The sequence below is a fragment of the Labrus bergylta genome, chromosome 2 (assembly GCF_963930695.1).
Source record: "Labrus bergylta chromosome 2, fLabBer1.1, whole genome shotgun sequence".
Taxonomy (NCBI): Eukaryota; Metazoa; Chordata; class Actinopteri; order Labriformes; family Labridae; genus Labrus; species Labrus bergylta.
The window spans coordinates 21,678,144-21,700,482 of NC_089196.1; the positions used below are offsets into that span (position 1 = coordinate 21,678,144).

Consider the following 22,339-nt stretch of genomic DNA (forward strand, 5'->3'; position numbering starts at 1 on the left):
CAGATATTAATGTATAGAGTATAATGAGGCTTTGTCTTATCCTACTGACACAAAACTCCTCTGTCCTATAGCAATACCTTGCTCTGGCAGAACATTTTTACCCTTCTGCACACAAACCTTCGCAGCAGGTCCAACGTCTCCAGCTCGGGGGATCCACAGTCAACAGCAGCACTCGCACTCTCTCCCCGGCTCTTGGTATTGATATTTGCTAACAGCCAAAATTACTTTTTGGAAAGAATCATCTGGGATGTTATATAAAATAATAAGTCCTGGATCAACTTTACCTTGTGTTTCATTACATCTCAAAATGAAAGTAAGAAAAATAGCACAGTGTGTTTTTTTTTCTTCCTGGGTTCACCAGCTGAACACAGAAAGAGTTGCACTTTAGTCACACAATATCTAGTTTTTAAGAGGTGTATTAAGAGGAGAAAGTAAGATGATGAGAAATACCACTTAAAGTGTGCTGCAGTGTAATACAAATGCTCAGTCTGAAAACCTGTTGAGAGGCTTCAAGGTCAATAGTTTAATTAGTTTAATTTCCACCCATTCACGCATTGATCGAGATAAAAGCAGCGACAAAACGCTGCATCTTACTCTATTAACATCATGCCCACTTGACAAGTCAGTAATCAATGAAGGAGTTCTTCCTGTTTGTCACATTGAATCTCCAGCTCCTGGTAAGTGAATCGATCGTGTCTCTTACAACAAAAACATGCTTTACAGTGTCTTATGTGGATTTATTTTCAGTGGAATAAGTGTTGTGTGTGTGACAGAGAGTAGCAGTCTATGGTCAAAACATTAGGATGCAGAGATGCGTGTTTCTTGGAAGATTTGGTTCTTTAGTTGAGGACTTACTTCCCTGTGGTGATGAGTTGACCTTATCAGAGGAATCCACGGGAACCAACATTTGTGCTTGGGTTTTTTTTTTAGTTGTGAGCATTCAGGCGTGAATGTGAGGAAACAATACACGAAGTTTGCATCTTTATTTCAGTCAGTAGTTGTTTTAATCCACGTTTATGTTAGGCATCAGTTATGATATCTATGTGTAATTGGAGAATATTTAATCATTATCATTTTTTACCACATGCTTTAAATATAATTCTCTTATTTGCTTTTTGATGTGACTCTCTCAAAGCATGTGCCAATAAAGCTTCTTTGGTTGGTTAAGTCAAGACCTCACTATTAAAGCAGTCAGACCCCGGTGTGATCACCGCTTCATTTTGCAAACATGACTTTCTTGATGAACACTCCCACCTAGAGGTCACTTGCAACTAAACATCTTTTACACAAAGTTGGAATGATAGAGGAGATCATGACTTCCTGCATGGGTTTCTTTATTTCTTCATTCTGAAATAACTAGATATTTTAGTTTTTAATTCTGGTGCGAGTGATATATTGAGGTATTTATGGGTTCTTGATTTGATCTTATTTGATAGAGTTTCATTTTCTAATTGTTGGGTTTTTTTTTGTAAAATTACATCCCTATAATGGAATTATCATCTGTTTTAACATTATCATTTGTAGTTTTTCAGAAGTTAGGCAGTTTAAACTGACTGTGACTGTCAAACACTTTGAATATACACATGAAATCTGCAGTTTGGGTGCTGGAGCCTCACTCTTTAATCTAAGTTACATCATTCCATGTTGTTTGTATCCGTACCAGACAGAAGTTTCAAATATGAATCAGCTTCAAATAATTTAACTTCACTGCAGTGTTTGGCTTGTTCACATCTTCTTTAACAGCATAGTCACTAATAGAGGGAAATAAATGGGCAAATGCTTTTGATTTTTTTCCTAAATAAATGATTATTGTTCACATACACAGTTATACAAAGTACATTGTTAAGTGTAATGGTTTTGGTACCGAAAACTACCAATTTTTCCAATTTCATTCTTTTCAAATTGTTTCTTTTTATTTATGTACTTTTTTTTACGTTCTCCATCAACCTTTCTATCTGTGTTTTGACCCACACTACCACCTCACAGTCTATGAAAACCTCAAGAAATCTTTCAGTGATTGTGAACCAAACTTACACTTTTGTTATGTATTTTGGGCAGCCTGGACGTCTACTGTACACTGATCTCTATATTGATATTCTTACTTTGCCTCTGCCTGTCTGTGCTGCTTCCCCTCGAGGGAGGTTAAAGGTCAGGGTTAGATACTATCAGCCTCAGCGGGGGTGAATGCAGCAGGGAAGCAGCCTCTAGACATCCAGATGGAGGAACGTCTCTCCCACCATGAAGCCGTCCTGCCGCCCTGCTGGTGTTACGCGGACCTGTTCACTCCTACATACTGAGCTGTGTCTGCTGTCAGCGACAGTGAAGAGGTAGGACGTGACTGTTTAAACTCACACTGTTCTTGTGAAGTAGATGTGCTGCATATTATTAAGATGTACCATTTAAGAGAAAAGGCTATGAAGCTTATTTTTCACTGCCCATCCTGATGGAAAGTTTAGTATTACAGACACAGTCAGGTATACAGTAAGACACCCCTGCAGTGAGAATTAAGTTATCAAAAACCAGACTCATTTTAAATACTGGTGGACCTGAAATTAGTATATGTAGCCATCCATAGGTTGATACAGTAGTTCATCTAAAGCCTAATGCATGTTTGTAGTCAACAACTGCATACACACATTAAATAGCTGACGCTCTGTAGTGCAGAGCATCTTGCCAAAATAAATGTAAGAAATACAAATATTTTGGTTCAACAGTTTACTCTCTTCGGGTATTTATGATGTTCAAAGGAATCAAGGTGATGCTGAATTCTCAGTTGGTCTGCAGCACTGGATCGTGTTTAGTTGGAGATAGAACAAGACAAAAGCAGTCTGTACACATAAATACTAAGAAAGAAACCGTTTCAACACGTTGGTCAGGAGGAGCACCTTTAAGGTAGTATTATTAACCAATTAAAACAACAGTCCATCATGAAGACTGAGCTAATCAGACTTATTATAGACGCTCTCACAGAAATATTCTTATTTAATGAAAATCTCAACAGCTCTGGTTTAGTAATGAAGCATTACTCCCGTGTTCCTAAAAGTGAGAATTTTTCACACCAGGATATGAGTCGTTAACGGTTGTGTTACCAAAAACTTTCAAAACAAGAAACCACACTGTAAAATTTAAATATTGGCACGTTAGTTTTATTGGAATATACATGTATTTAGTACACAAATTAAGAAATAACTACAATATATACATATCCTGTTAGTGAACAAATACATTAAAATATTAAGATTTTTAGGAGCAGTGGTTAAGATTATCAGGAACAATGAGAGGTTGTTTAAAAAAAAAAACACACCGCCAACATCAAGCACAGAAGTCAACGAAAGTATTTTTAACTGTATTGTAGTTATGATCTGACACTATGTGACACCAGCTGACTTTAAAGAGTCCATATTCTGCCCTTTTTGGGGTTCGTATATTTAATCTATGTACTTACTTTTGTATGTTCACAATAGCTAAAGTCCGAAAAAACTGTCTGTTTTCATGTACTGCTCCTCCTTGCTCCCTCTACGCTCTGAGTCCATCAGCTACGCTCTGCTGAGCCCACACTGTTAGACTCCACGTGCGCCAAGTCTGCTCTGACTGGTCTGCCGATCCGCTCTGTCGTTATTGGTCAGTTGCTCAGCACAGTTCTCGGAAATGTCCCGCCTCTTTTACCATATTGGGAATGCAGCCACTGGCTCCGTCCGAGGGGAGCATAAACATTAGCACCTTAGCACTACTGTGCTACCGCAGGCTACGGCATATCGTGGGCGTGCGACAGAAGTTAACGGGCGTGCAACATGAGCTGCAGGGCTTGCCACAACGAGCCAATGGGCTTAGATCAGTGATATCACACTGACAATGACGTCGGACTGACACATTTTTATTGAGGGGGGCTAGAACCGAGCGTTACATGCAGCTAATGCTACAGCTAACAGGAGGACGTAGGAGAAGCCGCGTTTCCGCGGACTTTGAATTTTTGCAAATAGATGTGCCTAAACATGCACAGGACACTTGGAAAACACACTAAAGGGCATATAAAACCAGAAAAACCATAATATGGGCTCTTTAAGGAAGGCCTCTTTCATTGGTGTTTTGGGGTTTGACCATTTTTGCCTTTATTGTATCTGACAGCTGAAGAGAGACAGGAAACGTTGAGAGGAGTGAGGGATTATATGCAGCAAAAGGGCCATCGTCGGATTCGAACCCATGGCTGCTGCAAAGAGGACTACAGCCTCTGTACATGGGGCACTTGTCAGAAGCGCTAGGCTCCCCAGCACCCCTTACTGGTGCTCTTTAAGGAATTCTCTCATGTAGGCTACCAGGGCCTCAGTGTCTTCCAAAGTTACAGCGTTGTAAAGAGATGCACGAATTCCTCCGACTGACCTGCAGGGGGAGACAAACCGTTTTAGGTGAAAATAATGGAAGCTCGGCGCTGTAAGGTAAACATGTGTCTCTTTACATATACCAATTTATTACAATATTCTGAATCCAGTACTCATCAAATAACCCATTCGACATGTCAATAAGTATTAAAGTAACAAACAGGAGATGTGTTGGACTTCTCTAACCTGTGTCCTTTCAGTGAAATCATTCCACGTTTGGCTGCACCGTCCAGAAACTGCTTTTCCAAGGCGTCATCTCCTTCTTTCTTCCCCACACGAAATGGGACATTCATCCGACTCTGACAAGCAGCTTCTACAGGACACCTGGACAGGTAGGCACAGATTTAAAGAGACATTTAAAAAAAAAAAGCAAAGAACTCCTCCCTGTTGTTTCTTGATCGTTATTGTCCTAGTTCAGTATAAAATCTGTGCAGATATGGTTCAATTAAAAGATTGATCTTTTAGTTATAAAGGAAAAGAGACATTCAAAGACGAGAAGTGAATGTCAGCACAGTGTAAGTTTTCTTTTCAAACTCGATAAGGGAACAAGTTTTCTCAGTTACCTACATTTTTTTTAAAAAGAGCGCAAGAAAGTTTCCTTGACATTTCATCATAAATGTCCTGCATGTTTATATCCACTGCTGAAGTTTGGAGAAACTTACACATAGAATCCATTAGACGCACTAATGATGTCATAAATCATGGAGGACTTCTGCTTGTTGAGCCTCTCCATGGCGGCGCTGCCACCATTGTTCTTGATCCAATCCAAAACCAGAGCCATGATGTAGATACTGCACAGACAAAACACATGATGTTAAATATCTCCAGCTCCATTCAGCAAGTACTGTTTGATTTCTAACCACAATATTGTGAAAAAAATAAATAAATTAAAAAAAAGTATTGCATCTTGTATCAATCAGTAGTCTGGACTGGCAAAAAAGCGCATTTCACTTCATTAAGAATTGTTAAACATTTAGATTTCCAAAATGTAACCTAGCATGAGATACACTGATAGCTACTGAGGTGAGTCTGTACCTGAAACATGGAGGTGTGTTGTAGAGGGAGTTATTTTCAGCCTGCACCTTGTAGTCCAGGACGATGGGACACTCTTTCAGGGCGTGGCCTATCAAGTCCTCTCTCACGATGACCACGGTAACACCAGCACAGCCAACATTCTTCTGAGCCCCGGCGAAAATCAAACCAAACTACACAAAGCAAGAAGACACATCAAGCGGAGGTTTTGTTTTTAGAACTATGCTCTCGTATTTGTAGGTTAAGAACTGAGCGATTAGATGGTTAACCTCTGCGTGGTGTCTTTGTACTTTGTCAGGTTTAAATGCTGATAAGAGCTTCATGGCAACATAAACACACTAGTATGCTTGTTTGCATGATAAGATCACCATGTTTTCATGCAGGCAGTTTATTCATGATAACATGTAAAAGTTTAGTGTATAAAAACGTATGTCCACTACTTAGCATGCTAACGATGCTTCCAACAGGTCTTCATCAGTTTTGTTCTTTTATTCCGTCATGTTTCTCTAAATATTTTTTCTTAGTTTATATAATAATATTATACCTTTGTTGACTCTAGCTTGTAAACATATTGATTTTTGTTTTGATTTGAATCACACATGGGAGCTAACAAGTTCTGTCGCCTGATACATTGGCTCATTTCAGGGTTTATGAAAAAGATCTCCAGATTGCTTATGTGATGGAAAATTGGAGAAAAGAAGCCCTGAAGGGACACCGCTGAATATTTGATTCTTGCATCATTCCTGTCCTCACCTTGGACACGTCCACAGGTCGAGAGAGGAAGTTGGAGGACATGTCGCTGACGAGGACCAAGCCGTTTGTCTCAGGCGTGAAGTTGTATTCGACACCATGAACCGTCTCGTTGCAGCAGTAGTACACGTACGAGGCTGAGGGGTTCAGGGTCCAGCTGCTGGGGTCGGGGATTTCTAGAACAACAACAGAACTTTTTTTATTTATTTATTTATTTATTTTTTTAAACCAGACACAACAAAGTTAACATCTGAGTTTATTGAGAAAGACTGAGGCCTCTCAGATAACGGCTCCAAATGTAAACAAAACCAGCAGCTTCAAGATATTTCACATACAAATCATTAACTTGCTTAATATATTTGTATCCTAATCTGGTCCAAGAAACTACTTTTTTACATTTACTACATTTAATTTCAATGTGTAAAAAAAAAAAACCTGCCTGAGTATGAAGAAAAGTGTAAACCCCCGATCAGACACAAGCATGTGGAAGAGGCTGCTCGCATACCACAGCTTCTAATTGGTTGTCAGGTCTTTTGTTTTCTTATGCAACAGCCTGGACACACAGGCACATTATTCAGATGGCCAGCTCTAACGCAGCGTGAATGACAACGACCAGCTTCTACGAGATGAAGCTATCTTTAGCATTGAATGCTGTTAAATGATAAAACTCTTACTTCTAAACCTCCTCACAGAGATTGAACATTCTCTGTCTTGTATTAAACATAAAAAATGAACATTAACATCCTGCTTGTTTACACATTTCCTCATCGACACACTTACTTGTGTAACTGTCCAGCTTGGGGTGAACAATGTTGACTTTCCCGTATTTTTCCGCTTCTTTCGCTGCCTTTGCCGACCACGTGCCGGTCACGAGGTAATCAGCACACCTGTCCTCTTTGAGACCAATCAGGTTTAGAGCTACGGCACTGAACTGGCCAGACCCGCCGCCTTGAAGGAACATCACCTTGTAGTTGTCTGGGATGTTCCTATGAAGACAAAAGGCGTCGTGTTAAACACTGCAGACGTAAAAACATGAGCTTTGAACAACCTAACCATCAACAAGAAGTAGCCTGCAGCCACAACCAGTCTGACATCAAGAGAGGCCATGAGAGGCAGGCGAAGGGAACACAGGTCTAAGGACTGGTCATTTGGTAAAGATGAAATATCTATACAGATGTAGCTATAGCACCGTTTCAAATATTTGACTTAAGTCATATTTTAACATGTGTTCCTGTCTCTAAAGGAAAGAGGAGTGAAGAAAGAGAATAATACATCAATGGGTCATGTGTAAAAAAAACAAAAAAACAAAGGCAGGACTTACAACAACTCTCTTAGGAGACTCTCGGTTTTGTTGAGGATTTTGTTGAAGTCTGATGACCTGTGGCTCATCTCTGGTTTGAACAGAATCACAAACATTGGAACATTGGTAATGCAGAAGATCAGCATTCATCAGGACAGTTATTGCACTAATCTAAGAAACATTTCTGTGAACACACCAACATCCAGGTGAAGATATGACACAATGTTACGTGATGATCGTGAGGATGCAGAAGTTTTATCTAATAAAACATCATGGAGGTCTGCTCACCAAGAACACTGATGCCGGTGCCGCTGTAGTTGAGAAGCTCCTTCTGTGCTTGAAGCAGTACCTGCAACATATCACAAATTCTTTCAGAAACTACAAAAACATTCAAGTGTTGACCTCAGCCTTCAGATCCATGGAGAGACATGGAGCAGAAACTGAAGCTCAAAGACTACAGGATCTTGCTTTTCCAGGTATCAATTTAAAAGAAGTGTATGTTAACCCATGGTCCTAGACTTACTTATACAATAGCCAATCTTAGACAAGTGGGGGGGCATTTAAGTTATACCAATGAGTGGGATCTTCACACCCCAATGTGGCACCATTGGTTTCTCTGTATAAATATTGTACCTTAATATTGAATGAATGGTGTCAATAACAACTTGATCACAAAAAAAAACGTCTTTGATTTTTTTTTTTTTTTTGGGGGGGGGGGGGTACTCTGGTCACCAAAGAGTTGATCCTGTATTGATGATACACAAAACCTATACAAAATAATAAAAATATGCTAAAATAAGACACTTTTTGCAAGAGAACAAAACGCACATGGGCGCAGCCGTCTCCTGATCCAACAGCAACGACCTGCAAGTTACTGAATATAGCAAAAGTAGAAAAGCAGACTGGAAACAATAGGGTTTTTTTTAACCATAAAATGTGTATCTTAGTAAGTTTTTTTTTAAGTGATAGCTGTGATTTATTTCTCTGTCATGCATTGAGTAGTTCTGCCCTCTAGAGGCAGGGTGTGTGCTGCTGCCAGTGAGGCACAAAGCAGGTTTCCACATGAATGAATGAGGCTGATGCAACTCAACACTCAGTTTTCAGCCTGTTGGAGCTGCAGACAAATGGCAAGCCGACATCACTACACTCATTAACCCACTTACAACTGCAGGCCTGTCTTTTTCTCTGTGAAGAGAGCATGTGGTCAAAATGTGTAAAAACCGAGGTAGGATGTGGTTGAACTCAAAAGATAAACTATGACTCTCGACATTACATAACACTACTGAAGTGTGAGTTTGCAGCAGGCACGTCTCCATCACGAGAAACGGATTGTATCACTTGTGTGAAATGTATTCGTGCAGCTTGTCTTTTACAACCTTTCCTCATTTTATAAACGCTACATGAGCATATACTTGCATAGGTGTCTAAAAAGGATACTTACGGTTTGGGGGAGTTTTGCAGGTCCAGCACCAAAGTTTAAGGTCTGTTTTTGATCCATTGTGCAAAATAGTTTCCTCTGTTTAGTTATTAGATGTTTTTTTTAAGGTTGAAATAAGCGATGTGGATGATTTTCTTTCGCCTCGACTCTGCTGCTGTTGCTGCTGCTCTCCTCCTGCACTCTTCGGCGTGGATGCTAGTGATCGAGCTAGGTGAACGATGTTGTGTTCACGATCTCCTCGTACATTTTGAAATATCTGCTAAAAAAAACAAAAAACATAAATATAATTGATGGCTTAGCCCATAATATGAACTACTGTGAATTATTGTCCACCAGTTAAAGAAAACACCAGAAACTAAACTTCTGAGTAATTGTCAAAGTGATTCACACATTAAAATCAACATTAAGCATTGCTATATAGACAACAAGCTTTACACAAAACCGTGTGTGCTCTGTAAAATCTTTAACTCATGTTAGAAAAACTTTTTTTTTTTTTTTAAGAAAATAAATATATAGTGACAGTTGACTTTAGGGATCCAATGCCGTGCTGACACTGATTGTGTTGTTAATCTGGAAGATTCCTACATTTTTGGTGTGACTCGAAGGCAGCATATCACTGAAATTCCCAGTCATCCATTTCATTGGCTGATGTCACATGTCTGTTTCGTAAACTGCTGTGATTGGTGGATATGGACTCAGATCTGATCTGATTGGTTCCACGGTCATATTAGTTAAATGGAGCGCACGATCAGACGGAAACTTCTACACAAACTGCCTTTGATTTTGCGTTTACGTTTTAGTAATAAATGTAGTATCATAACGCTGTTCGTGCTGAATGTAACCTTTCTACAAGTCGATGAAAACTATTACCAGTATTGAAGTAAATGGGTGAAACTCTGCAGTAGATTCAGAAGCTACAGTATGAATAACTTGTTATTTAGGCTGTTAGTTTCCCACACCCTTCTGTTGTGTTACATGAATACTTGCGTCCTCTTACAAGCAATTTGAGAAATGAAGCGTTACCTGTTTTCTTTTTACACATTGTCACACACAGTTATTCATCAGTAGGCTATATCAAACGTTGCATGGAGTTGAATTTCATAATCATGCACACAAATTATACAATTAGATTACCTATATATAAAAAAGTACACATTGCATCTTTAAATGACAAAGTTCACAGAAAAAAAAAACCCTTTGTGCATTTAAAGTCAGTTGTGATAAAATTATTTCCTATGTATTTTATTTAAAGCTGCATAACCCAAAGTGACACCTTAAAACTATTTATTTTTGCACATTTATCATCACAATTGATTGGCCTAAAGCATAAAAGTCCATATGTTATGGATTAAAAAGTGCCATTCCTGCCAAATAATTTTCTGTGGATCTTTTAGCTATTAACCATTACAGATCAGTAGACAAATAAGTGAAAAGTGAGTCGTTGAGTGCTACGAAAAGACACAAAGTGGACACCACTGGACCAAAAACATTTAGTGACATTTTTTTTGTTTTTTAGCTGGTCAAAGAGGTTTTCTGTTTTTTTTTACATTAAACAATAAAGGATGCAGTTGCTTATTTGCTTTAACAAGAAAACCAGGAGCTCAAACATTTTTACATTCAGTGAACCGATGCCGGTTAACAGAAAAAATGTGACAAAGATAATTGTGTTTGAGAAGCTTGTGGATGTCACAAGAGGCACCTGGCTGGTTTGTCCTTTTTAAGAGATCACATGATCATCAGTGTGTGTGTGTGTGTGTGTGTGTGTGTGTGTGTGTGTGTGTGTGTGTGTTTATATGTTCCATGCACATACACTGGGTGTGACTCTCTCATCTCCAGAACAAACAGACTATAAATAAATGAACAACGTGCACAGTGTCCAAATGCAGAGCATGACCTTTAGGACTCAGATGAAAGAAAGTGCATCTCTGCTTCTCCTTTGGGTGCCTGGTGATCGATCTCTCCTCCGTCCTCTGTGTCCATGTTTCCCACCCTCACGCGTCCTCTTGAGCGCCACAGAAACACAGCGGGAAAGGCTTGCTTGAAGGCCTTTCTGAAGTTGTTTCCCATGAAGGCATAAACCACAGGGTTGACGGAGGAGTTGGAGTAAGACATGCAGTGACCCCAAATCTTCAACTGTAGAAAAATGAAGACCTAGTCAGTATAAAGCGATGATGTGTATCTAAGTTTATGAGAAATCAAGTTTTGTGTGTTGTTTTTAAATCACAATTCAACTAAACTCTGACCCCCAACACTGATCAAAGAATCAAAGGGTTAGCCATTTCAAAGCTTTTTTGTTGTCGCTGAATTTGTGAGCAAAAAAACGGTGCCATAGTTTCCAAATTCATCCAAACTTAATCTATTTTAAAACAGATCTGACATGATATTTGACCAGCTGTATAAGTTCTGTGATTTGACCTTGACAGACATTTATGGTGAAAATAGAATAATCCGTTTGTTGGCAAATACAAGAGTTGGACCATCATTTATTTAAATAAAAGAACAATCTGAAATATTTCAAGAGCTTGCTTGGACTTTTCGATTCACTTATGAGATGCTCCCTTATTTCCCCTCCTCAGTTTCCACCCTCTGCCATGTTGCCCACAAGAGGACACCTCCAGGACTGGAAAAGACCAAATCCAGAAGTGCCCAAAACTGCAGTTCTATATCTGGCCACTTGAGGGTGTCTCCAAAAGTAAATAAATCTCAACAGATACCATATTAAAACACCCTAGTTTACAGCAGAACTGAATATGTTTTAAAAAAAAAAAGTTTTAATCTGAATTAACTTGATTTTTGTAGCATGTGTTAAGTATATGGTATTGAATCAAGTGGGTGACATTTCTAGGGAGTGTTCAAGGTCCAAATATTTCAGAAAATGTTGAATTATCAGTAAATATCCAATCATGTACTAAAAGTCAGTTACACCCCTCCAACCAGCACAGTGAGTCTCATCTTATTAAACACTGAGAGTAGGTCACCTTGTATAAAACGTAGCTGCGGAGGCCAAAAGCTTGCAGGAGGATGCAGATCTGGATTGGCCCCCAGCAGATGAGGAACAGGGCCACCATCACCACCACCATCCTGGAGACCCTTGCCCTCACTGCTGCTGCTCGCTCTGCCTGAGCCTGCAGCTGGAGTAAGGTTACACTTTGTTATGTTCCATAAATTAAAGCGGTAACGATTTACTGAGTGGAAAAAGAAAGTGACAGCAACTCTTTTTCTTTCTCTTACTTGGTAGCTGCTGTCGATGGGATTGACGCTTGGCTGCCCCATGCGCTTCAACATGAAGGCATAGCAGGCGGTGATGGTGAGCAGGGGCAGCAGGTACACAGCGAGGAAGCTGTAGATGATGAAGGCTCTCTGGAGATGAGCGGAGGGGAAGACCTCACTGCAATAAGTCTGAGGACCGAACCAGTATCCGTCCTCCAGACGCTGGTACACAGCAACAGGGATGGACAGCAGCAAGGCTCCTGGAGAGGACAGGGGACAATACAGTCTGACTCTGAGCATTATGCTCTTATCTCACAGCATGTTGGGGTTTGATATGTAGTTCAACTTAAAACGTTTTAGGGTCAAATTCAGCAGGATAAGGGGGAAACATGGTGGTTGTTGGTCGCTATATGAATGTCCGAGCTAGATCCAGAGTCAATCTGTTCCCAAAATTTAAGTCACATGACTCCAGCTAACTCACAGATGGTGACAATGATTGAAAGCAAATTCAAAACTAAGGCATTACAGTTTCTTCAAACAGTGAGGCAAAAAACACCCCCAAAAAGTTGTTGAGAAAAAGAAGGACACGTAGAAAGAGAGCAGACAATTCTGAAATGTGTTATTTCATTCTCTGTGCCAATGGGCTTGATACAAAAAAAATGAAGAGTATGTTCTGTTGAAATTAAGTAAAAACGATTGCCGTAAAGTGCAGAAAGAAAGGCTAGTTTGAGCATCTTACATAAACAAATAAAGCACATTTTCAAAACCAGCAGCGTCAAGTTTCAAAGAGTTTCAAATAGTGATTCATGAAAGGAGGGATGTTGGAAAGTAAACAAAAGCAATATGTTGTTTTCTCTGCTTTCATTGCCAGTTTGCATGTCAGGTTTCACATGAGTGTGTTGTGTATTTGTGTGTTACCTATCCAGATAGACACAGAGATGGCCAAAGCCATGCGTGGGGTTCTGTGTCGTAGTGACTGCAGGGGATAGAGGGTCACGTAGCAGCGATCCACACTCATGGCTGAAAGAGTGATACACGTTGCCTGAGCTGTCACCTGAAACATACAGACACACACACACACACACACACACACATTTGTTTGTGAGTTACAGTTAGTCACTATTACACCTCTCTGATTTGTTTTATCTGATATATATATTTTTTTTAACTAAAGACCTGTAGTTTTATATGCCTTTACCACTCTGTGATTGTCATTTCTGTTTGAGATAACTTTCTGTTAAATTCAGTTTGATGTGAGAAATCACTGCAGTGCACAATTCTGCTGACTGATTACATTGTAATCCTGCCTCACTGTATTGAATATGCATACGCTACTCTCTGTGTACATATGGCAAACTTGCAGAGGAAGGGTTAGGGTTAGGTTAATACCAGAGGCATTCAATAACTGGTAATTACAAATAATGGGGGGGGGGGGGGGGTAACTTCTGCTCATACTGTGATTATGCTCGTTATGCCAACATTATTGATATCAGATCGGAAACTAAAAGTAGCTGTTTTCAATTTTGATCACTTGGTGTCTGTATTATTTTGCTTATTTATTTTTTTGCATTATTTGGTATTTTGATTATTTTGGTAGCTGATACTTATAGTAGTTATTCTGCTCATAGCATGATACTCATATTGTTACAATTACATGGTGTGTGTGTGTGTCCACTTACTTGCTGAAGGTAGTTCACCAGTCGGCACATAAACTCCCCAAAGATCCAGCTGGGCAGCGGGTACAGGGTGGCAGTGAAGGGCACACAGCAGACCAGGAACAAAATATCAGTCGTTGCCAAATTCACTGAAAGTGAATGTCAGGTGAAGAATCAGGTAAACGGGAAAATAGACCCTGAATGGCTGCATTAGTACCAATTATATTGATTGCTACAATTTACCAACTTGAATTGACTTTGTAAATATTTTCTCATAAAGGAATGCTATCAGCAGCTTTGTTAAACCTCAATGATACATTCAAAGCTTTTTGTTCAGTCCCCTTAAATGTTAAAAAAACATTGTTTTTTTTATTTAAAACTGTCACAGGGTTGCTGTTATTGTTTTTAATATCTGTCTTGCAGATAGAATCCCCTCATCTAAGCTTTACTTTAAAAAGTCACAATATCCTCAATAATCTCTTTTCTGGACCCCTCAAAATCCAGTTTTTAGCATCCCATTTCCAACGCTACTAATCTGTGTGGCTAAAAAAAAAAACAGATTTTCTTGCACACTGAAAAAGATACAACTGAACCTAAGAGATGTAAACGTTACCGATGTAAAAGTTGGTGACGGTCTTCATCTGCTGGTGTTTGGTGACCACATGGATGACCAGAGAGTTCCCGACCAGGCCGACCAGCATGATGAGGCCGAAGAAAGTGGGGACCAGCCAGGCATCGACTAACACCGGTGGCCCCTGGCCCCCGAGAACGGTGGACTTGTTGCACAAAGAGCCACAGTCTGGACCAAGATCAGCTGCTGATTCCATGATCATCACCACAAATCAAAGCTGGAAACATAAGGTAGTAGCAGTAGTACAAAGTAGTTGTAACTCAGCTAATTTCATTGCAGTCTTTTTATAATAAAAGATCTGAAGAAACATTTTAAAATTTTTGAATGCGTGCATAATTTAACATTTTCTATCAAGTATTTGATTGCAGCCTTTGTTCTTTGATACATAAAGGACAAATCAAGACTGAAAAGTAACAGAAAAGCTAATACCTGTATAAAAAGCTTCTCCTACCTGTGTTGTGCTCTTTGCTTTGTAAAGTAGAGTTTAAAAGGTTTAGTCCCTGTTGATCAGTGACCAGCAACTGTTCTGTTCTCTGCAGGTCTGAGATGAAAGCACAGTTATAGACCACCATTACTGGGGATGGTGGGGGCATTGTGAGGTGAGGGGACAGTGGTTGGTTTGCTTTTTGAAATGGAGAGAGAGAGAGAGAGAGAGAGTGAGTGAAAGGGTAGGAGCCTTAAAACAAAATCTTCTTCTTCACATGTAATTACAGAGGGCTGTGTGCCCTGCAAAAATGACTGCAGGTAGTTCTTTATAATGAAACATCTATAAAGACGTTTTAGCCAATTTAAGCCTCAGCTAAAACTGCAGATAAGTGTAAGTACAGCTGAGACCTGTCTGAAAGAATAAAGCTGAGCAGAGTCTGACATTTAGCCAAACAGATGTAAAGAAAAAAAAAGTTTACTATTTCATCAGCCATGGCTTGAACAAAGAAATCATACTAACTGACACCTTACATACACAAAATAAATGAACCGTGCAGACAGCTGGGGGTCGTGGTGACAGTACAGCTTGATCTCTCGTCCCCTTCAGCATGACAGTTTTAAACTGTCATTACGTCCATCATGGCATAGGCTGAGCGGCACAAAGTGACTCATCTTCACAATAGCGCAGTATGTCCAGATGAGGCGTTTAGGGACTAGGTGACGCTAGAAATAAAAAAAAAAGGATGATTGTTTGTGCAACAGACAATTTAATGATATTTTAGCATGACTGGCTGAGATATTTATTTATTTTGGGGCTTTTTTTTTGCCTTTATTTAGGTAGTTCTGTGGATAGGAAATCGGAAGAACGGCATGTGAGAAAGGAGCCACTGATCAGACTTGATTCGGGCCCCAGATTGGAGGACTGTATCTTGAGCCTGAGGGTTATATCGCTGTTATATACATTTGACCAGAATTAAAATAGAAAAGAAGAGATTAAAAACATACTCCTGTGCTCTTACTATTTTGTCGGTGTCCATGTCTCATTTTATTTACATTTATTTGTGTGCTTTAATTTCTTGTGCAGTGAGTTTAAGAGTGTGTTCTGTGATTCAGAAGTACCAGCTTAATCACATGAACTGTCTGCTGTAATGCTCATTTACAGCATTCAAAGCATCTGGCTTAGGCTGAGTGATACACATTGTGAAAAGTCTCTTTAACAGCGCTGACGGAACACCTCTTGTCCAATCAGAATACTCCGTTTGGAACTATGTCGTATAATTTTAGATAACACGGCTCGGTTTAAAAGATAACAAATAAGCATGTTGAAAAAGGAGAGAAATAAGAGATCTGCTTTTTTGAATGTAAGGACTGATTGTTTATTCACTCACTGGACTTGTGTTTGGTCCAAGTCTGCACACCCAATATGTATGGACATATGTAATGTTTCTGAAGCTGATCTTGAATAGAGGAAACAGACTGTGAGGAGGGCAGCATATTGGACTTCTTAACCAGGTGTGCAAGGAAGACAGTATTTGAGGATGGAGAGGATGCAGGATCAGGTGGAGAGGCAGGAACACGTTCTCTCAGGCGATCCAACCTCTGGGACTTGGACAACTGGCTGATGTTAACAGAAAGCATGGCTCGAGATCGAAAAGCCCCACGTTTGTTCTTTAAGGTGGAGAGGGTGGCAGAGATGTTTCGAGGGTCAATTTGTGTAACATCAGAAGGATGTCGTTTCCTCTCAGCCAAAGCCTTCAATAACTCGGAAATCTGAGAGAGGCAGCAGAGACAGAAAGCTGAGGGGGAGATTACTGACAACTAATGCAAGGATGAAACACTGAGACATTGTTCCAAGGATTCATAAATGATGACATAAACAGTTCAAGTCCCAGTTGAGAGGGTTTTCCGGCAAACAAGTGGCCTGAGTCTGCACAGCATAAACAGTAAAATAATATCAAATGGAGCTGCATCTAATTCAGTAAGTACTTGTACAGGGAGAAACATATTAGCTCTGCAGGCAAAACATCAACATTCAAGTCAGCAGCGCTCCTTTTGAAATGCATCCATTTTGGATTACAAAGGTAACTTTAACAACTACAATCCATGTCATGTTGGGCCTATTAACATTTTTAAAATTAGAAAAGGAACAAATAATGTGTGGTGTTAAAGAGCTGCACATATTGGCCAACCCACTGAGAATCACCAGCTAACTAATCAATTATGCCCAACAAAGATTTTCAGCCTCTTAGCTCTTTTCCCCAAATACTTCCTTACTTTGGAAATGTTTCTTCGTTGCTACAATAGGTGGTATTTTTTATTGTGTATTATATATTTTTTTCCCCAAGTCCAAAAGTGCTATAACAAAAATATTTTTCACTTTTCTGCCTTTGCCTCGAGGATTACAGACTGCAACATTCAAAAAAATGGTTTGTCAAATTTAAATGTTTTTCCAAGAACCATGACAATGGGCCTATTGGTTCTAAACAACAAACCATAAGTCAATCTAACAATAACTTTGAATATCTTTCTTTTAGCTACCTTAAGCCCATAAGACTCTCTGCTGTCAGAACCTCCATCCTTGTTGTTTTCATCTTCCATGACCCCAAAGCACCTCAAAGGAATCAAGCAAAACACCCATTGTTACTTCAGTAATGTCAAAATCCTAAAAACAAAACAGATCATTAAAATTAAACTTTCAAGACGGCCGCACCTCCTTCCACCTCTTCCTGAGTGCAAACAAATCAACCAAAAACAGCTGATGACAGGCTATCAGCTTGCCTTTGGCTGATTTAACAGTGGCACATGAAAACATCTTGTGATCACCATGACAACTGAAGTAATTTTCCAAATGACAACAGGTCAAAGTCTGTCATGTCAAACTGCTTATTGTTCAACAACAGCCACCAGGGTGCTGATGGCCTAGTGGTTAGGTTGCACCCCATGTATGGAGGCTATGGTCCTCTTGGCGAGCAGCCAGGGTTCGGGTCCGGCTTGTGGCTTCTTTCCCCGCATGCCATTCCCCACTCTCTCTCCCTGGTTTCCTACTCTACACACTGTCCAACCCAAAACTAAATCTTAAAAAAACAAAACAAAAAAAAAACATCCACACAATGAATATTACTTGTCTATTTATTATCTCATATGTACATGGACATATTGCACAGTAACAGATTTTAAGAGCACGCAGTCTATCATACAAAGATCTGGCTTTGACCAAGCAAAATAGGAGCCAACATAAACTTCTTGTACTCTTATGTGAGTGATACATGTCTGTTGCATTTCGTTTTTTTTTTTTTTTTGTGCGCTTCTGTGGTTCAAGGTAGATTTACATTCTTCATATTTACACACAAAGATAAATATATACTTTACAAACTAAGGAAGCAAGACACTCAAACTCTTCCATTTTAGATACTGCTGAAACGTAACTGGATGATAGTATATACTGTCTAGCAGCTGATCAGTCACTCCCCTCCTGCATTCAAGTCATTGTGAAACCTGACCAAACGTCTGAAAATGATGTTCATAAACACTGTAGGCAGCTAGCATCTACATTGTAAAATCATGGCAATACACTTACTGTAATTAACCTTCCTCTAAGCACATAGATATTTGATTTTAACCAGTGTGTGTATGTATAAACTAGTGGTCCAAGGAAGAGCAGTGGCAGGAAAACAGGCACATCCACATCTCAAAAGATTTCCTCATATCTGCCTTTCTCAGTCTTCATAGATGTGACGGGGTCTGTAGCAGGGCGGGTGCAGGGAGAACACAGGTTCCATGACGCTCAGATGTTGAAGCTTTCTCCACAGCCACATGTGCCCTTAATGTTTGGATTGTTGAAAACAAATTCACTTGACAGCTTCGACTCCACAAAGTCCATCTCTGTTCCCAGAAGGGTGAGCTGAGCCTTTTTCGCGATAAAAACCCTCACACCTGCAACAGAGTCAAGGTAGAGCTGTCACTACTTAATAGTTCCAACAGGCATCAATAGGCAACTTAGGTTTCGATAAATGTTGTTCACAGCACAACAGACCTATGAACTACTTTGACTATACAGAAGAATGTTTCATTAGTCATAATGAAGAACATTTAAGAGTTTAAAAGTCAACTAGGGTAAAGAAGAATACAACATTGAGCCATAGTTTACCATCCTGCAGTACTTCCTCATCAGATTTCTCTCTGTCCTTGGTGTAGTCCAGTGTGTAAGTCAGTCCATTACAGCCACGTGTTCTCACTCCCACTTTCAGGCCAATCTGGAAAAATGCCACACAGTCATGATCATACAGGGAAATCTCAGTCAAATTTGACTGAAATCGTGGCTCCAATTATTCAGGGAGCAGGGACTGATCTACTACATGATTGGCTGGTTGCAAAGAGTGCAGCTGACAACTTTTCAACTCAAAGTGCTCAAAATTGGAGTGCTTAGGGGAAAAAAAGACACTGGGTGCTGTGCTTTTTTTCCAGGCGACCTCCTGCTGCGTTCATTTGGAACATAATTTAAAAAAAAAAGCTGGCACTCAGAAAAAACACCAGGTGGACACAGGCACCAAGAGGTTGAAATAGTTAACTTCTTTTTAACAACCAAAAGCGGATGATACATTCAACCAAGACAGAACACGTTATTGAAATTTCAGAATGTAAACAAAACAGCACTCTGATGTAAATACAAAAGCTGTATAAAAGGAAGCCTGTGCTTCATAAGATCATGTTATAGTAAATGTTTTTTCATCCATCACTTACATACTCCGGCTTGTCCTGCAACAAGATTCGGATCTTATTCACAGCTGACGGAGTCTGAATAAAAAGAACGGAAGAAAAAAAGGTTACTAAATAGATACATTACATTATATTATACACACAGACTGCAAGTGGAAGCAACAACAAGTACCTACAGTACAATCATGAAGTAACCATCCCTCCTGTCACTCCAGCTGTTAGCACATTCAAGTGGAGACCTTAAGGAAACTGAGGTTCACTAAATCAGCTACATTCCGCTAATCTCTTAAAGCTGATGTGTATCTGTGTGTGCAACTTTGCTGTTGATGCCAAGTGAATTAGACATCGTAGCTGTGTCACAGCCTAGATTCATTTCCCAAAAAAAACTGTCGAATAAGTGTGACGGTAACTCACACAACTCAACTCAAGTGCTAACCCCTTTAGTTAACAGTAATACACTTGTTTTTAGCTGGACTAAAAATTATATTTCTCGATTTAACTTAACTTATAAAAGGGAAGAGGCTAAGTGCACTAATTATACATCCTAATATAAGTTATTTTATTGAGTTATTTTATGTGTAATGCACAACTTTGGTAGCATTGACATTCAGTCTCTTCTTAAAACACACTTTTATAGTCTAGCCTTCCTGTGAGCCGTCTTGTTTTTATTATTATGTTTTATGTTTTATTGTTGTTTTATTGATGGAGATGTCTGTCCTATGATTAACACTTCAGATTCTGTAGTTTTATCCTGTAAAGCACTAAAACTTGTTTTGGAAAGGTGCTATATAAATAAAGTGTATTATTATTATTATTATTATTATTTTATGCTCTTGACAGGTAAAGAAAATAACTTAATAAGAAAACCTCTCATGACACACTATCTCCAGCTGCCTCTGTGTTGAGGGACATCTCATTACTTAACGAATAATTTAGCAAGTTACCTTTATCAGCTCTGAACACCATACGCCCACATTATCTTGTAACAGCACTGTAAACAAACTGCAACAGGCTGATATCCACCATCAGACGTTCAACCTCACAAGGTTTTTAATCACACCCTTAATTTAAAAAAAAAGAAAAGAAAAACATGGCCCTGCAGTGACAGCTGGCCACAATGATGAGAGTCAAAGTAAATCACATTGAGTAGTTTTCAAATTATATTTCATCATTTTCTTCCTAGTATGCTTATGCTATGGGACAGCTACAGTAATGACTGAACGCTGAATTAATTGAGGAACTGAAAGGGTGGAATGAAAAAAAATGTTGGAGGTCAACAAAATAAATGATGTCATAGCAACGTATGGGATTTAACTGAAAGGAAAAATCAACTTAAGAGTAATTTAGCGAGGTGTTTGGATACTAGAAGCCTTCATAATAGTCAGCTGGTCTTAAACTGGGATGAGATCAAGAACTATACTGATCCATCGCATCTTTGTTCGTCTATGTTTTTCTACTCATGTAATTAATTTGTCATAGGATGATACTGTATGGACCAGGGGATGGGCAACTTTGTGTCACAGCAAGGGCCACATTAATTTAATTCTCACCGCCAGAGGGGCCAAATTGTAGGATACAAAAAGACGATTACAGTCAATGTTGTCTCCAATTTAACTCAACATACACCAGTGATCAAACATTATCATGGACATATTTCTGGTTTTCATGATTTCATGGCACATTTTGTCATGTTTTCTTCATGTTTCCTATTAATTGACATGTAAAAGTTGACCTGAGGGCCACCTTGAGGGGTTGATTGGGGCCGTCAATATCAATGACGTCACAGCGATGCACTGTGTAATGTCAGTCAGGTGGTGACAAATGACTACTTTCTTCACTTTAACACAAATAATTGGAATAAGGGAAATGTGCACGTCAATGTCTGACGTGGAGAAGAGACCTAAATGATTTTAGTGTTTTCTTGTTGTCGTGCAGCTTGATCAATGCGCCGTGTTGTGCTCAGGTTATGAAACGCTTAAGCAGGATCATTACGTTCCTACGACCGAGCATTACACTTACATAACCAATCGTGTGTTGTTGTGTCATCTAAAAAGGGTGTGTGTGTGTCTTTACAACGGGATGGCAAAGTATAAAAGCAGAAGTCGTCGTGCTGCGTTGAAGTCGCAGATGGTTAGCTGGCGAAGCTAACTGTGGATCACGTAACGTTTGGGCTACAGAACGGAAGTCGCGGTAAACGTAATAAACTCTCGGTAACTGCACACGTAACGATCAAGGGGGTTATTTTTTTTTACACGAGTTTACAACCAAAGGTTAACACTTACCAGGGTCAGTGCGGCTCTTGTGGGCAATATCTTTCTTTTGCTGACCGCTCGGACGGTCGCTCGCACCATGGAGGCAGACATGTTTCTAACTGTTAAAAATCACAACATTGAACTGCGCAAGCGCCTAAAAAAAAAAAAAAAAAAAAAAAAAAAAAAAATGGTAACCGCCCTAAATAAAAAGACCAGTCAATGATTGGCTAATATCATGACGGATAGGGGCAGGAGCCAATGGGCTTACAGATAAAGGTCTGCGCAGATGAAAACAAGCTTCTTTTGCGTAACCTACATGCAATATTAGAGGTTCTGGAAAGTTTTCAGTAACGTAATGAGTATATAAAAATATATATTTTTTCTTAATTTATTACTACAACTGTATTAAAAGATGTTAACTCACTATCAACTTACAACAAGCCTTTTCCAGATATGATAAACTCATTCTTTTATATTTTCTGTGGCATAAAGGTTTGATGGAAACACACTGAACTTACTATTATATCCGTAACACAATAAACTCATGAAGTTG

The 22,339-nt window shown here is 39.4% G+C and overlaps 3 protein-coding genes across 3 annotated transcripts; all 3 read right to left on the reverse strand.

The window, feature by feature from the left end:
* Nucleotides 1–3,124: 3,124 nt before the first annotated feature.
* Nucleotides 3,125–9,086, reverse strand: psat1 (phosphoserine aminotransferase 1). The gene is made up of 9 exons (XM_020652263.3): nt 8,900–9,086; nt 7,747–7,807; nt 7,480–7,549; nt 6,939–7,144; nt 6,162–6,334; nt 5,412–5,581; nt 5,039–5,167; nt 4,563–4,700; nt 3,125–4,377 (listed from the first exon to the last, which is right to left on the reverse strand). Exons 1-9 carry the CDS (start codon nt 8,954–8,956, stop codon nt 4,275–4,277), a joined length of 1,107 nt encoding a protein of 368 aa, XP_020507919.1. The 5' UTR covers nt 8,957–9,086; the 3' UTR covers nt 3,125–4,274.
* Nucleotides 9,087–9,199: 113 nt separating this feature from the next.
* kiss1rb (KISS1 receptor b) lies at nt 9,200–17,797 on the reverse strand. Its single transcript, XM_020652261.3, has 8 exons — nt 17,357–17,797; nt 14,844–16,588; nt 14,375–14,609; nt 13,786–13,910; nt 13,025–13,160; nt 12,128–12,366; nt 11,875–12,027; nt 9,200–11,029 (listed from the first exon to the last, which is right to left on the reverse strand). Exons 3-8 carry the CDS (start codon nt 14,592–14,594, stop codon nt 10,793–10,795), a joined length of 1,110 nt encoding a protein of 369 aa, XP_020507917.1. The 5' UTR covers nt 14,595–14,609; nt 14,844–16,588; nt 17,357–17,797; the 3' UTR covers nt 9,200–10,792.
* A 132-nt stretch (nt 17,798–17,929) lies between these two features.
* Nucleotides 17,930–21,935, reverse strand: isca1 (iron-sulfur cluster assembly 1). The gene is made up of 4 exons (XM_020652238.3): nt 21,817–21,935; nt 19,559–19,612; nt 18,966–19,071; nt 17,930–18,751 (listed from the first exon to the last, which is right to left on the reverse strand). The coding sequence occupies exons 1-4, from the start codon at nt 21,895–21,897 to the stop codon at nt 18,603–18,605; spliced, it is 390 nt and encodes a 129-aa protein (XP_020507894.1). The 5' UTR covers nt 21,898–21,935; the 3' UTR covers nt 17,930–18,602.
* Nucleotides 21,936–22,339: the final 404 nt, after the last annotated feature.